We start from the raw sequence: 15,129 nt of genomic DNA on the forward strand, positions 1-15,129 counted from the left end.
ATAAAAAAGGTAGCTTACTCTGTGGAGTTTAATTGTGAACAAACAACTTTACATTAATTCTCAAGATCAAACAAATATGTGGAAAGCAAAAAAAAAAGAAAAGAAAAAAAGAATATTGTGATAATATTTTGGCCATATCGCCCAGCCCTATCTATGACTGCATAATGCAAAAGCAAAGAGATGCTAAAAAGCATTTTCCAAATGATTGCTGGAAACCTTCTCCAGAAACATACTAGTTTAAACATTTTCTACTTGCATCGATCGCCTGATGTTTCACTGGCAAGGTGCATGGATTAGAGTATTAGTGTATAATTAAGCACAATGTGTTTGAGGCGAGGGTTGAAAGCGTGCTTGTTTAATACCTCTCCAGCCACTCTTTGGGTTTCTCCCACTGAGACACCTCTGTCCTGCAGTTGTAGTAGTACTTCTTCCCTGAAGAACTGATGTGTTCAGACCAATCATCTGCTGGCTCATACGGCTGAATAGAAGGAAAAACAACAGGTGTAAGGACTGGGAACATTGAGATCGTTTAAAGAGACAGGAGGTGTTAAAGACAAAAGAGCGGTAAAGGAAGGAAGATGGAAAGGAAGGGTGGGGGAAAAGAACAAAGACAAAATACAAAAGGAAAGACCTGAAGGGAAAAAAGAAAAGACAATCTAGGGGTTTGTTGTTTTTCCTCATACTTAAGGAAAGGCCAAACAGAGCAACAGTATGAGGAAGTTTAAAATAAAGAATATGTCTGTGAAGAAAAGAGGGAATGGGAGCATTAGAGAGACAGACAGATGGAGCGTGCAAAGTGAGAGAGAGAGAGCGCGAGCGCATGCACGCTGAATCCTGATGCAAGCATGTGTAATATTTGATGAGGTGGATCTCTGCGCATCGCCCCTGCAGGATGCCTCTTTAATCTGCCTGAATCCACCCTCCACTTACTAGCAGTCTGGCTGTAAAAGCCTCACACCACCACCACACAGTCTCGATTATTGAAGCTAAAGTGTACAATTTCTGTGCCACTAGCATCACCAACCGGAATTAAAATAACGACAAGTTTCCCCGTTGGCCAATGGGTCATGGATTGGTTGTTTATCATGACCCAGTTAGCTGGAGGCAAAAAGCATCTTTCTGCCTGGATGGTCATTCAAAATAAGACATGTATTCTGACTATATTTTTGCTAGCAATGCGTTTATTGGGGTCCTGTGCCATAGGTCTCTTTGTAGAGACTTCCTTTGAAAACAATCTTACTGACCGCAAACTTTTGAATGGTAGTTTATTTCTCAAAATGTAACTCAGAATACAATGATGTTCCATGCAGAACTATGATGATTAACACTGTTCATTTCATTGCACACTTAACTCTGTCTTTGCCCTTGAAAGAAACCCCAATTAAGTAGTATACATTTCAAACCATGAAAAAAAAAGAATTCACCTCTGTATGCCTGCCGAAAGCTAGTTCTCACCTTCAACTTAATTACAAGGTTTAATACAAAACATAAAATCTTGGGAAAGGTAATTGAGCAGATGAAGAGGATTTGATGAGTGAGTTCATTAAGGAGGTGGAGCATCTCACCATCTTCAGAGTGTGGAGGAGATTTTACGCAGCATATCGAAAGTGGCCCCATAACATATAATCAAAGACCATTTTATACCAACAGTGGAACAAGCACAGAGATAACATGTCAATACCATTTCAATACTAAAGGATTCAAATGTTATGCTGGCTAATCAAAACAATCTTGGATTCATAAAGAGAGCTTATGCCACAAATATTAGATCCATTCATCGAGTTTGTTGAAATTACCTTGGTTCGTTCTAACATTTTTCACAAAACAACCCCTCAATATTACTATGGCTTGGCAGTCTGTTTTTAGACGCAAGACACTGAATGCGGTCCAATTTGGCTTCATCCGTGACCAAAATAGCCTTTTCACAAACGATTTGCTTGACTGCAATCATTTTTTTAAATGTCAATTTAACAGAAATCAAACCACATGATTTCAATGTGTATCGTAATTTACCAAGTTTCAAAACCTTAAATGATGTAATGCTGAAGGCAGCAAAAGCATTAAATCTCCTTTCTCTGGTAAAAGTACGCTGTGCCTTGCATCTCCCAGAAGAGCTCATATTATCGACAGAAAGGGGACAGATGGTCTGCACACAGGAGGTTTGCCACACAACCAGACAACACATTTAACAGTGCTGCCGAATTTATGCCAGATCCAAATAATGGCCCATAAAATAACATACCACTTAATAGAACTTAGTCTAAAATATTTGACCAGATCTGCCAGGATAAATGTTTTCTATTTTGCCTTGGTAATAAATTAGTGCATTCTAATTGCGACTATTAGTAAGAGTTATTCAATATGATTTATGCAAAACTAATAGCACAAAATGGCATCATAAAATGTTCTGATTTATTCAATAAACATTCATTCTATAACAGGATGATTGTGCCAAAGCGGCAAAAGGTGAACATGGCCTTGTGCACGCTGATCTCATTTTCAAGATTCAGACCAGTTAGAAAACATTGAGACTGCAGTACTTACCGTGTCTGATGATTTGTTGGGATTTGAATGAGAGTTGGAGCTGTGCAGAGAGCTGTGGTTATGAGAGTTCTCTTGAGGGGAAATACTGGTCCCTAAAAGAAGAAGAATAAACCAGTATAAGTTCTTTCTAAAAACTAGTGAAGGACAATGCAAATCTAAGAGTTATTACCACTTCCGGTTGGTTAAAACAACTCGCCTAAAATATTTAACCGTCATCTATGCAAATATAAAGCTTCACAGACAATATCCCATAATTCATTGCCGTTTTTCTACTTATAGCAAAATCAAGCATCTATACCAATGACTCTTATAGCACTTGAGCTTTTCAAAGCTGAATGATGCTGAGACAAACTTCTAGGCCATCCTATCAATTCCTGCTTATTTTGATTCATTAGTCATTTCAGCTTGAACCGCACCAACTCGTTTACACTGCTAAGAAACGCAAGCTCTCGAAGACGCATCTAGCAAGTGTTCATGCAGCATGATTTCAATGCTAAAAAAAAGAGATACAGAAACAGTCACATTGTACAGCGATGAACAAATCAAATGATTTTTAATACTGATTTGAATACGTGTTCATCACATGAGTGTTAAAGCACTGTTTAAATATCTAGTAAGGCCATTCCTTATAATATGCCCATAACCGAAAGGGACAAACTGAAAGGTCTTACCACAATTTGAGGTAACAAACCAGTGAAATAGAAGCATTTTCAGACAAATTACAAGTGTTCAGTGAGATTACTCATTCTGACAAAAAACGAATAATCAGTAGAGCTGGGAAGAGATGAAGAACAGCAAAATGATTTTATAACACACCAGACTCACACTCTTAATGATAGATCCGGCACACTCAATCAGTAACTACACACAAAAGATTACTCATGGTAAACAAACACATACTGGGTTTAAACTGATGACCAATTCAATGAGCAGATAGTCTGCAATAGCATTTTGGCGTAACCGGCAAACAATTGCTAGGCTACCTGATTACTGTAGGAGTAATATGTCTTGGTGAGCTATTATTACTAGGGATGTCAATTTTCACAAATTCCCATGATCGATCGTCGTTTAAATTAACGATCAATTAATCATCGTTAGCCTTAATACTGCGATATGCGTCTGCTGCAGTGTGGCCAACAGCACAACAGGGTCTGCAAATCCTGCTCAAAACGCGATGTTCCCCACCAAATGAATGAATGGTTTTTAATCTAAATAAAGGGCTAGTAGGATTGTAAAATGTTTCGATGTGATTGATCATTTAATTAAATTAATTATTTAATAATCAATACAAGGACTACTATTAATACAACGCGTCACCACCGCCACCTCGTGAGGAATGTGCGACACTGGACATGCTCTCCCTGGAACACCGCACTGAAGACGGCAACTAAACCCAATGCATTCACAACGATTACAATAGATGACAATAGTGTTCTCATGTTATGTACATGACATGTCAGTCCCAAATTATTCATCGTTATTATTAGTCGTGCATTTCTGTTTGAGCTGCGCGCGCTGAATGAATAGGCTACCGTTAAACTGGAGCACTTAGTTTGCTAGCGCGTTATTGAACTCAAAGAAACGCATCCTATATGAGATTAATCAGATATATTCAAAATAAACATAATATTACAAATTATTTCTGCACAAAATGGCGCTCTTCCTGGAGCAACGCGACATGGCAACTAAACTCAAATAATGTTTTATTACAATATTTTTCTCTTTATAATGTTATGTAATGTGACAGCCCTCCCAATAGTCATTAGTCGTGCAGTGCCGTTTGAGAAGCGCGCGCTGAAGCTGATCATGCTTTACTACAGCGTAGTGCTGTGTTGAAAAAATCGATTCACCAATTCTAAATCGATTTTCATATTAATTTCTAAAGATCGATCCGTAACTCAGAGGATCGATTTAATAACAGGCCTACATTTTCCCCATAAACACACTGAGACACGGCGACCGGCGGCACTGCTAATGCGGTTTCTCTGAATCCACTTGTTGACAAGAAAGGAGGAATGAATCGTTCACATAGCGCGTTTTTTGCGCGTGCAAATTCGTTTTCCAGGCGCGCCTCTGTTCATGGTTGCATAGCAACGGCAGACGCAAAGGGAAAGCAAACATGCGCTTGTTGAGAGGAGAAAGCGGTGCAAACTCGTGCAAACTGCGCTCTCCATGATGACGAGGAAGTATCATCAAATAATTAATTGATTTCTAGCCCTTGCATTAGCTTTACTACTAGATATATTCATTGAGATGAGAAATAAAAAGCCGCCCTGTACAGCTATGATCAGCTGTTCGGCCGAGCTTTCCATGTTGTTACGGAAAGGCCGTAACAGGCTTGTTTTTGTCACATGGCCTGTTGAGATGCATTGAAGTGCTTCTCACTGAATTTGCACGCGCATAAAACGCGATATATCGCATTATTTGAAATGCATTATTTAACAGGGTTATACAGATGAACACACTGAACTGAGTATAATGTGGTAACCATATATGTGAACGGCCCCTAAAGTGGTATCGTGTGCGGTTGTATCTTGTTTAAAAGGCCTTTTAAATATGAACGCAGTTTTGGATTAAATAAAAGGACAGTCAATTAAGTCAAATAAAACACGTTTTATCTCCTGTTTAGTTGGTAACACTACATTAAGACACCATTCATTAACATTAATGCCTTATCTAACATCAATACATTGAGTGAACAATACATTTTTACAACATTAATGTATGTTTGTGAATGTTATATACAAACACTTAAAACTTTTGATTTTAAAAATATAAGATCGGATCAGATCGGATCGAATCGAATCGAATAATGATAATCGATTCAAGATCTTGAGAATCGGAATCGAATCGATTCTTGAAATTTGAATCGATACCCAGCACTACTACAGCGTTAATTCATCCAATAAAATTGGATAAAAGGGTAAATACATCCAATATAAGATAAATCAGATATAGATAGGCATACACAAAATAAACAATATTACAACTTACATTTGCACAAAACAAAAGGCTGCGAATGAACACGCAAACTTATAGTCATAATGAGGGTGTCAAATGGTCCTAAACAAAACGCGCTCGCTTTGTTTCGCGGTTGAGCAGCACGCGCATGAGCCTGCTTAATCGATGATCGAGAAGTTGTATCGATTAAATGTATTATCAACAATTAATCCACAAATTCAGACAAGTTTCATTCACTGGGTAATTAACTGACTTCAGGTGGAAAAGAAAGTGTTTCATGGTACAAGAAAGTCACACAGAAAGCACTAAGCGACCTGCAGCCAACTGCCAAACCCTCACTGGGGCATTTCAACTGCAGAGATCCCTTAGGGTACAGACAGTCTTCACCGCCTCGGAGAAGATGTGTCAGAAGTGTGCCAGTAACAAGAATATAAAGCCACTGTGAGTGAGGAAAAGATTAGACTTAACAGACATACAGTCTCAATATCTATGAAATCAAAATTTAAGCTTTGTGGCTTTTGGTCCATGCATGTCAGCTTTGAAGTGATCTAGACGCACTCCTTAATGTTGGCATAGTACTCCTTTAGAAGATATACATACAACATTTACAGTCTCTCTGATCGGTGAACAGACAAAAATATTGATGACTCATCCTGCACAACACAGATTTTTGTCCAATTAGATGCTCTTTAGAATGAGACTTTCTTTAGTACCACCTGCAGTTGATGATCATGTAGTAAATCTTTTAACTAAAGTATTTTAGCAATTAAGAAAAATGGAGGAAAGAGCTCTCTCATATGTCCCAGTCCCAACCAAACTTCTTGTGAACACGAAATACATCAAAACGAAAAAGAAAACTGCGCTTGTCAAGCCATTTAATGGGTCTTTTTTTTAAATCTAAAATGGGGGTAAAAATAGTGTCAGAAGCAACTTTTCAACACGCACATACGAGCACACACAAAACAAAAATTGAGTGGTAGAACAAGTTAGCAACTATTTACTTTACCCTACATGTGAACGGAGTCAAGGAAATGCACTTTAGTAATTCAAGTCTGTACAGTGAAGTTCAGCTAGAATTTTTTTTAATGAAGAGTATTGGTTAGAAAAGCAAGCACACAGCCTTATAAATGTTTTGTGTCACTGTGATGGTTCTGGAGAAACCAGAAAACCTTTTTGTGTTTGCTTTAGGCATATGACAAGTTTCCTCATCTTGATTTTGATCAAATTCATCAGAATTAGGGATGTGAATTTCTGCCAAAAATGCCGAATATCGTTCGAAAAAGAAAAAAAACGCACACTCACAATGACAGAAAGAGAGGCCAATTTCATCTTTAGCGATTTGTCATCAAACAAACTGTTTATTAATTGAACAAGTTCTCGTCGTTTTTTTTTTTTTGCAAAGTAGGCCTGTGTGTGCTAATTGAAAAAACAAAAAAAAACAATAAGCATGACAGCCCGTTTCTGCATAGCCAAACCAGATGCTCGTTAGATCAAAAAATTAAACAAATGCAGTAGGACACGTCATAATGTTTTTATGCAAACCTGCCTTGTTACCGGCAATAGCCTACTTTTTAAACAAATTAGTTTCAATCAATGTAACTATTGATAGCCTAACATATTCTTGTTAAAAAAAATGAGCATGTCAACAACATGTTCTGGGAGGTGACACGAGCGCAACCTATTAACAATTAGTGCAGCCGCGGAGAACACCCGCTCGGATGGCACAGAAGTCGCAGACACACACGGAGCTTTCTTGGTTGTTGCATTGTTGGCTGCAGATTTAACGGTCACGAGGTAATGACAATGCTCTTCTTCTGTTGTTTGTTTACAATGTATACAACGCAGGCAGCCTAGATGGTGCAGTAGGGGGTTTCATTCATGTTAGCGTCACCTTGTGTCCCCGACAGGAAAATACCCTGCTGCGAGATCTGTGACAGTAGACGCGGCGTCAATTATGAAGAACACATTGGAATTGTGTGAAAATATAACGATATTCGAAAAAGCTATTTTTATGATCGAATTTCACATGCAGTTCGACTATTCGAAGATTGCGACTCATCCCTAATCAGAATGCAATAATATAGTAAATTAAGTTATTTATTTAAAAAAGGCAGAAGTGATAGGTAACAAACTGTCCCAACTTCCATCAAGACTTCATATTCTCCTTAAACTCCACTTCATCCACTAGGGCTAGGTTGAAAATTTAGATCTCATTTTTAATTGATATTTCTTTTTTAACAAACCAAAATTGTTTTCCATGTCAAGATCAATCTTTATGCTGTATTGTGTTTTTAGTTGTTGCGTAAATAACACATTATTTGTAGAGCGCCTCGAAAAAAAAAAAAAAAATCAGCTTTCAAATTCTGTCAATTTTATCACAAAATTCTAATAAACAAAAAAAAATGTGGACGCTCTTCAATGTCACGTGAGAGAAGATATACTGAAAGATATGGAACTCACTAAAAAAAAAATTATGTTTCAACTGCAGAAAGACATCAATAAAATGGTGTGAACATAATGCTGCATTTTCCTCAGGAAAGTCATTCAATGTCCATAGCGCGTTGGTTAACTAGAAAAAAGAGAGCACTAGAGAGAAACATTGAACTAAATATATATATACTACATTATATATGATCATATTTTTACCTGATGGAGACGTCTTCGTGTTCAGAGATTTATTTAAACATTTATTTAATCATGAAAACTAGTTATGACAGCCACCCCTTAAATTATAATTTTTTAACAACGAATTGGAGTAGAAACTAAGGCCATGTTCACACTGTCAATCCAAATCCAATTACTTGTGTATCCGATTGGAAATGATTGACCGACCACATTGTGTATCGCAACTGTTCAGATCTGATTTGTGAGTCTATGGGCCAAAAACAACAACAGAAGCAAACTGGAGGGGTTTGCAATACAGATGTTGTCTTATTTACAACATGACAATGTGTAGCCACCGCACTAGACTACTACTACTCCAAGGGGCGGCGTCAGAAATGTATGCGCAGCTTTATTCTGTGCGGTCATCTACGCCAGTCTTATAATTCAACATCTCCATTATATTGTCATTTTCTACTCAACCGGCACTTTGTAACACAACCTTGTTTCTGCAGCGATGAATGGCTTCCGTTTCGTTAACAGCATTAGATTTTTTCCTTAAAAAAAACTGAAATCCGCATAACAAATATTGAATAAAATTGAGAGCTTGTGAATCGAAATCTAATCAAATTGTGAAATCTGTCATGATCCATCCACTACATCACAATATAGTTGGGTATATGACATCCAGCATGATATGACATGGGTCAGCTGCTTTTAGCATTTATGGTTATTACAAATGCAGCCAACAAATTGTTGTTAACATTTTTAAATAATTGTTATACTTTTTACTGCTTCGAGGGGATTTTTAACAAGATGCCAAACTTGACCCATGTAGCAGATCTGGTAAATATGAATGATAGATGCAAAGCTTTTACACCACCAATATTCATAAGATGCAGCACTAACAATAAAGAATACATCCAATGGCACACAACCAGGCAGAAAATTAAGTAGATTTATCACTTTTGTCCACGACATCACCCCTTTCACAAATTTGTGTTTTTTTAGTTTACACAAAGACGATAATGGTATCATTTAAAATAAAAGTACATTTTTTAAACAAGTTTTCAAAAGTTTTACGTTTCCAGGCCTCCAAAACGGCCTTTCTCATCTAAATGAACGGCCAAAACATGGTACAAAGTTTGACATTTTTAGTTAAAATAAAAACTGCCCCTCACTATCAAAAAGATGATCATTTGAAAGATTGAAGTCAATAGTCACCAAAACTGTTTGGTTCCCAACATATTTCAGAATATCACCTTTTGTGCTCTACAGATGAAAGAAAATCATACAGGCATGGAACGACATGAGAGAGCAAATCATGAGAATTTTCATTTTTGGGTGGACTATCGTAAATATGTAAATGTTACATTGATTCTGCTTATTTTAACCAACTGAACGAAATCGTTCTAGCAGAACTGAAAAGTTATTTCCAAAGAATGTTTACCATACCAATCAATTCATGTGGATCTTTCTAGAGAAGAAAAAACTAATTCTGCATAATTTCATTGGTGATTAGAAACCAATTTTGATCTATCACAAGTTAGTCAAACTGGGTCTTTCAAGCCAGCTTATCTTTGATAAATGATAAAGCAATATTCATGTAGATGGCAAAATAAAGTGTCTTGTTAAAAAATCCAGAAAATACAAAATTTACCATGCTAATACCTGATCTGAAGAGAAAACACTCTGCTATTGACCATTTTTTCATAGACCTTGAACATGAAGAAAAAGCACATATTGCGCAAAGTCTTACATTCTCCTATCTGAATCGGCATCATAGTGAATGCAGGGTGCTTGTAAACAATTGAAGCAGGTCCCACTTCAGGTACTGTGATTTCATTTACTGTCTGTTTACCAAAACGACAGCAATCTGTTCAACTTATACATAAGATGTCTGACTAGTGTTTACATAGAAACAATTATGCACTAATTAAGATTTACAACATGGATCTAGGCACCTGTATCAGCCTCAGATCTGTGCCTCTTATAAATATGACTCCCTGTCTCCCCTCTTACCTCCTTCTCTGTCTCTCCCCCGGTGTGGATGGATGGCTTTTGCTCTGCCATGGCCGGTGCTGTCCATGTGTTTATTTTCTGGACTGTCTGACCGCCGCAACATCTTGCATGGTGGAGTGGCGTCGTTGTTGTCACGAATCTTCTCATGTCTGTGATCTGTGTGACTTTTGGATGAGTACTTAAGAGTCTGTCAAAACATGATATTTCTACATTGAACTCTGCTGCACAATTACTCTGACATGCAAAATACATTAGAGCTGGATTATAGCTGGTCATTAGCTAGCTAGCTTGCTTGTCTAGAATGGTCTACCAGCTATTGACCATCATCTAAAATGTAAAAAAAACACCAAAATACTTAATATGAGCATAATGTTTGTGTCATACTCATAACATACTTTGCACGTCATTGCAAGACTGAACTGAGCACAAAAAAAGCCTATATCTTTTTATCTCAGTATTAAATACAATTAAACACCTCTTGAGGGTCTACACAATAATAACACTTGTTTTATTGGGATTTTGTTGCATTTACTCGCTAGCAACTATCAAGACTATTTATAAACAACCTCGTACCCTTAAATTCGTGTTTACGTATACTACAGTTAATCTAACGTAACAATTTAGAACCTTGAATCAATGATAAGAAACGTTACTATATTGATAATTTAATAGTAAATCGCTGTGGCATACAGGCCTAATGTAGCCGCTAGCGAGCTAACGTTAGCCTGTTAAAAGTCGCTAGCGCCCTGAGCGTATTTAAAACATGATAAATTCGACGGGCAGGCAACTAACGACAGCACAAATTTATGTTTACATTGTAATGTAAATGTGTGTGTAAATTTAAGCCGAACCCGGGCAGAATAAGGCACTTTTTGCTGTGTTTTACGCACAGAGGCCTAAACTGCTTCAAAAGCCTGCACTAGATTTACCCCATTTTAATCTTATTTGTTTCAGATCTACCTGGTAGGGCTGAGAATCCCTTCGGTCGGTGCACCTACAAAATAAACAAGAAAAAGAGACAGAGGAATAGTTAAAAAAACATCGTTACGAACAGAAGCAGAAATTGCAACAGCTGAATCGGCTTCCTTAAGTTTCTACTTATTTTGGTTTGGCTAAAAATGGCGGATTGTCAAAGCGGAGAAGGAAAATCGGAGTATAAAACAGAGCTCTTTACCCATCGCCGAGTCTTGGTTGTTTCCTTGCATACATTACCATCAATGCCGTGTTAGTGTGTGTGAAGTAGATGTGAAAGATTGGCGACTTATTTTGGAGTGGCCTATCGACGACCCGTTCGCGTATATAATTTTAATAGTTGTATTGGAGTCGCTCTTCGCCTCTGCTAGTCAGTAGAGCGCCCTCGGTCCATCTCCCACTCACACACATACACCAAAACTCTGCCCCTATCTACAGAACAGCGAAGCTCAGCCTTCCTCTCACACACCTCAATCCGGGTTACTTCGAGGCTCGCTTCGGCTCGACTCGGCGACTCTCGGATCTTCCCGGCCACTGGTTGAATTTTAGGCAGTGCATGAAGTAGGGATCTGCGTGGATGTTCGCAGGGCTAAAAACGCGTAAAAATACACAATGCTTGGCATACTAATAGAGAATAGGGATGTGCCGAACGCGGTTTCTGAAGCAGTGTGAGGCTTTGACAACAAACTGTGTTGGTGTTTCGAAGCTTTGACACAGTGCTCTACTTCGCCATCTGGTGGTCAATAAAAATGCATACACCAACTGTGTCATTCAGATGTTTTATTCATTGGGATGTCATTGTAAGATTTATTTGTATATTTATTAAGCATATGTCATATTAACAATATTGTGTGTGTGTGTGTGTGTGTGTGTGTGTGTGTGTGTGTGCGCTCTGAGATAGTTTCCTAGTTTCATTATATTTTTTCACAATACAATGAAATGTTTTACTTTTCTAAATTTTTACTCGCATCAAACTTGTGTGTTTTCACCTTATAGGCCAATGAGATATCAATTAGGCCTATGAGATTTTTTTCATTGCACCTTTTTCTGTGTGTTGTACATTGTTGTGCACACAAACATGCACATTATGATACACAAATACAAAAGTAATGACATATTTTTGTTCAAGAATAATTAACAACAATACACCACGTAAAAAAAGCTACATACATATAGGCATGAGTCATGACCGATATAATTATAATATTGCACTAAATGGATAGTGGGTATGGAACATAGACTATAAAAAAGAGCAATCGACGCGCTTTGTTTTTGAGCCCGGCGTGACGTGTCAGTGAGGTAACATGTCTGCTTAATTTCCACAGGTCACGTGACAGCCTCATTTCCACAGGTCACGTGACAGCCTCAGTTCAAGCCTCGTCCGGAGCACTGTTTCGATGCAGTTTGTGTCGAAAACTCGAGACGTGTTTCGACACTGCATGGGTGTCGAACTACCCATCATCCCTAGTAGAGAAATGTGATTTATGAAGCTAAGTTCAAGCTTTACTGCAGCTGTTGAGAAATGTTGAGTTTCAGTTGCTGGAATTTAAACTCAATACTGAAATCTACTGGACATGTTGAGTCAGTGCATATAGCGCCAATGAGACGAATGCAGAAAGGTCCTGCTGATGCAGCACGACTCACTGAAACAAGCCAGTCTTTTTGAAAGGCTATGCTAGATCACTTTTCAACAATACTAGTCTATAGGCTATCTCTTCAGAGGAACGGAGACTTTTAGTTAAGTTGATATGAGTAAAAAAAATGTCTTTTTTAAAGCATTAGTGTCACAAATCCCATGTTTTGTTCATCTATTCTAACATAAGATTAGGTTAACATGAAAAGTGTGGTAGCTTTAAACAAATGTCTGCCAGCAGCAACTACAGCTGTGAGTTTTCTTGGGGTGTGTAGTCTTTGCACATTTAGACTAGATTTTTGTTTGTTTTTCCATGCAAATTTTGTGTCAACTCTGCCAAATGAGACAGAGGAGTGTGCATGGACAGCAATTTGCAGGTCATACAGATTTTCGGTTGCATTTTATTCCAGAGTTAATCCATATTGCAATCCCTGTCAACTCATTTATTTGTATAGTGCTTTATATAATACAGATTGTTTCAAAGCAGCTTCACGGAAATAAACTAGAAAATTACATCGTTGCAAAATTCATCAATTAATAAATAACTTTTCGCTGTAAAACAGCTGTAGACTGTAATGTCATTATGCAGCTCAATTTAGTTCAATAACAGTGTCAATGTTGCAAAGTTCATCATCAAATTTAATTAAGCTTTAAAGCAGCACTACAGAAGACAATATAATTATTTAGCTCAAGTAAGTTAAATATTGATTCAATTTGTTTCAGTGAAAGTGTCGATGTTGCAAAGTTAATCAATTTTTAAAACAAATTCAATTCAGCTATGGAGCTTTACAGTACATCAATTATGAAACAACTCCAAGGCTCTACAGAAGACAATAGAGTCATTATCCATCTCAATTCAATGGTGTTTTGTTCTCATTGTCCTATTGTGCTGTGTTCTTAAAGGGCATAGATCTCAACTTTGAGATCTTCCAGAAGGTTTTAGGTTTTTATCTCATGGTTATAACAAGCAGGCATGACTTTAATGTGTCTTCTCACATAATTAATGTCCCTATGACAAAACCAAAGTGGTTTTCTGATGTCTTAGTTTTCATTTGATCCAAAAACGCATTTATCAATTTTCTTTCAATGGATGATATGGTGTTCATAGAAGAATTTGGCTAAAGTTTTTCCAATCTTTTATTTGATTCTCCATAGTTTTCTCTAATAACTTCATATTGAATGTCCGCATAACATATTATATAATCAAGTTATATAACTCTAAGTGATTTACATGTATAGATTTAAATGAACACATTAGGTACCTTGCTAATGATTATTTTTATATAATCATCATTTCATTTGTTTCTTTCAATTTCCACTCATTTTAATATTGCAAGAGAATTATTACTACACTAAACAAATCTATAAATTATACACAAGTAATATTTCACAGACTTTTGGGACTCTGTAATGCTGGAAAATAACTTTTAACATCAGTGTTAGCTTTGAAGACACACTGTTTATTCTAACAATGGAAGCAGGTGCATCAGCACACTCATTGTCTGCGCCCTTTCATTTGAGCTCCTGGTGCCTCTTTGCAGATACATTTCACTCATACCTACACAATAGTGCAAATAAAGTCACACTATTATGGTAATATTACCAATTAATCTTTAATTAATTTAGCTATTGTTGGTCCAAATAAGACATTACATGTGGGTTAATCTCAGCACAGCATATATATATATATATATATATATATATATATATATATATATATATATATATATATATATATATATATATATATATATATATATATATATATATATGTATATCAGAACCCTCAGAAGATTTAATAAGGTCAAGTTTGTTTTCAAGCTCGCATCTGATTAAGGACCATAATGTTTTACCAAAATTACTATACACACATAAAATTATTTAAAACCACATTACAATTTTTTGCACTGTTTACACCATTTACAAAAAACACGTTTTTCCAATCCTTTGCTTCTTCTGCTCGTAAGCAAGGCCAATAAAATGTGATGATTGATTGGTATTATAAATTGCAAGCTGTGTTTAATTATTATTTGTTTAATTTGATCTCAATATAATTTCATGGTTGAAGCTGAATTATTTTTCCAGGTTCCAGGTTATGATGGATTGTCCAAACTTTACTCCAAAAATATAACGTGTAGTTCTCAGTGCAAGTGTCATCGATCTCATATGTCGACCACAAGAGGGTGCTGTAGCCTTAATGTAAAGATGTGGCGTGGTTTGTGAGTGTTTGTTGGGCCCTGTACGCACGTCAAAAAGAAAAAAAGACTCTTTTTCTTTCTTTCTTTCTTTCTTTCTTTCTTTCTTTCTTTCTTTCTTTCTTTCTTTCTTTCTTTCTTTCTTTCTTTCTTTCTTTCTTTCTTTCTTTCTTTCTTTCTTTCTGTCCATTGGTGATAACT

General features: G+C 36.8%; 1 protein-coding gene across 2 annotated transcripts in view; it reads right to left on the reverse strand.

Moving 5' to 3' along the window:
* waca (WW domain containing adaptor with coiled-coil a) overlaps positions 1–11,572 on the reverse strand; it is a 38,152-nt gene extending 26,580 nt beyond the window's left edge. For both annotated transcript variants that reach the window (XM_079595710.1, XM_079595709.1), the window contains exons 1-5: positions 11,303–11,572; positions 11,089–11,122; positions 10,129–10,315; positions 2,545–2,636; positions 363–478 (exon numbers count right to left, since the gene is read on the reverse strand). In XM_079595710.1, coding sequence (XP_079451836.1) covers positions 363–478; positions 2,545–2,636; positions 10,129–10,315; positions 11,089–11,122; positions 11,303–11,343 — 470 coding nt within the window. In that variant the 5' untranslated portion in view covers positions 11,344–11,572. The remainder of the gene's footprint in view (positions 1–362; positions 479–2,544; positions 2,637–10,128; positions 10,316–11,088; positions 11,123–11,302) is intronic.
* Positions 11,573–15,129: the final 3,557 nt, after the last annotated feature.

The sequence above is a fragment of the Phoxinus phoxinus genome (genome assembly GCF_949152265.1).
Source record: "Phoxinus phoxinus genome assembly, chromosome: 21".
Classification (NCBI taxonomy): domain Eukaryota; kingdom Metazoa; phylum Chordata; class Actinopteri; order Cypriniformes; family Leuciscidae; genus Phoxinus; species Phoxinus phoxinus.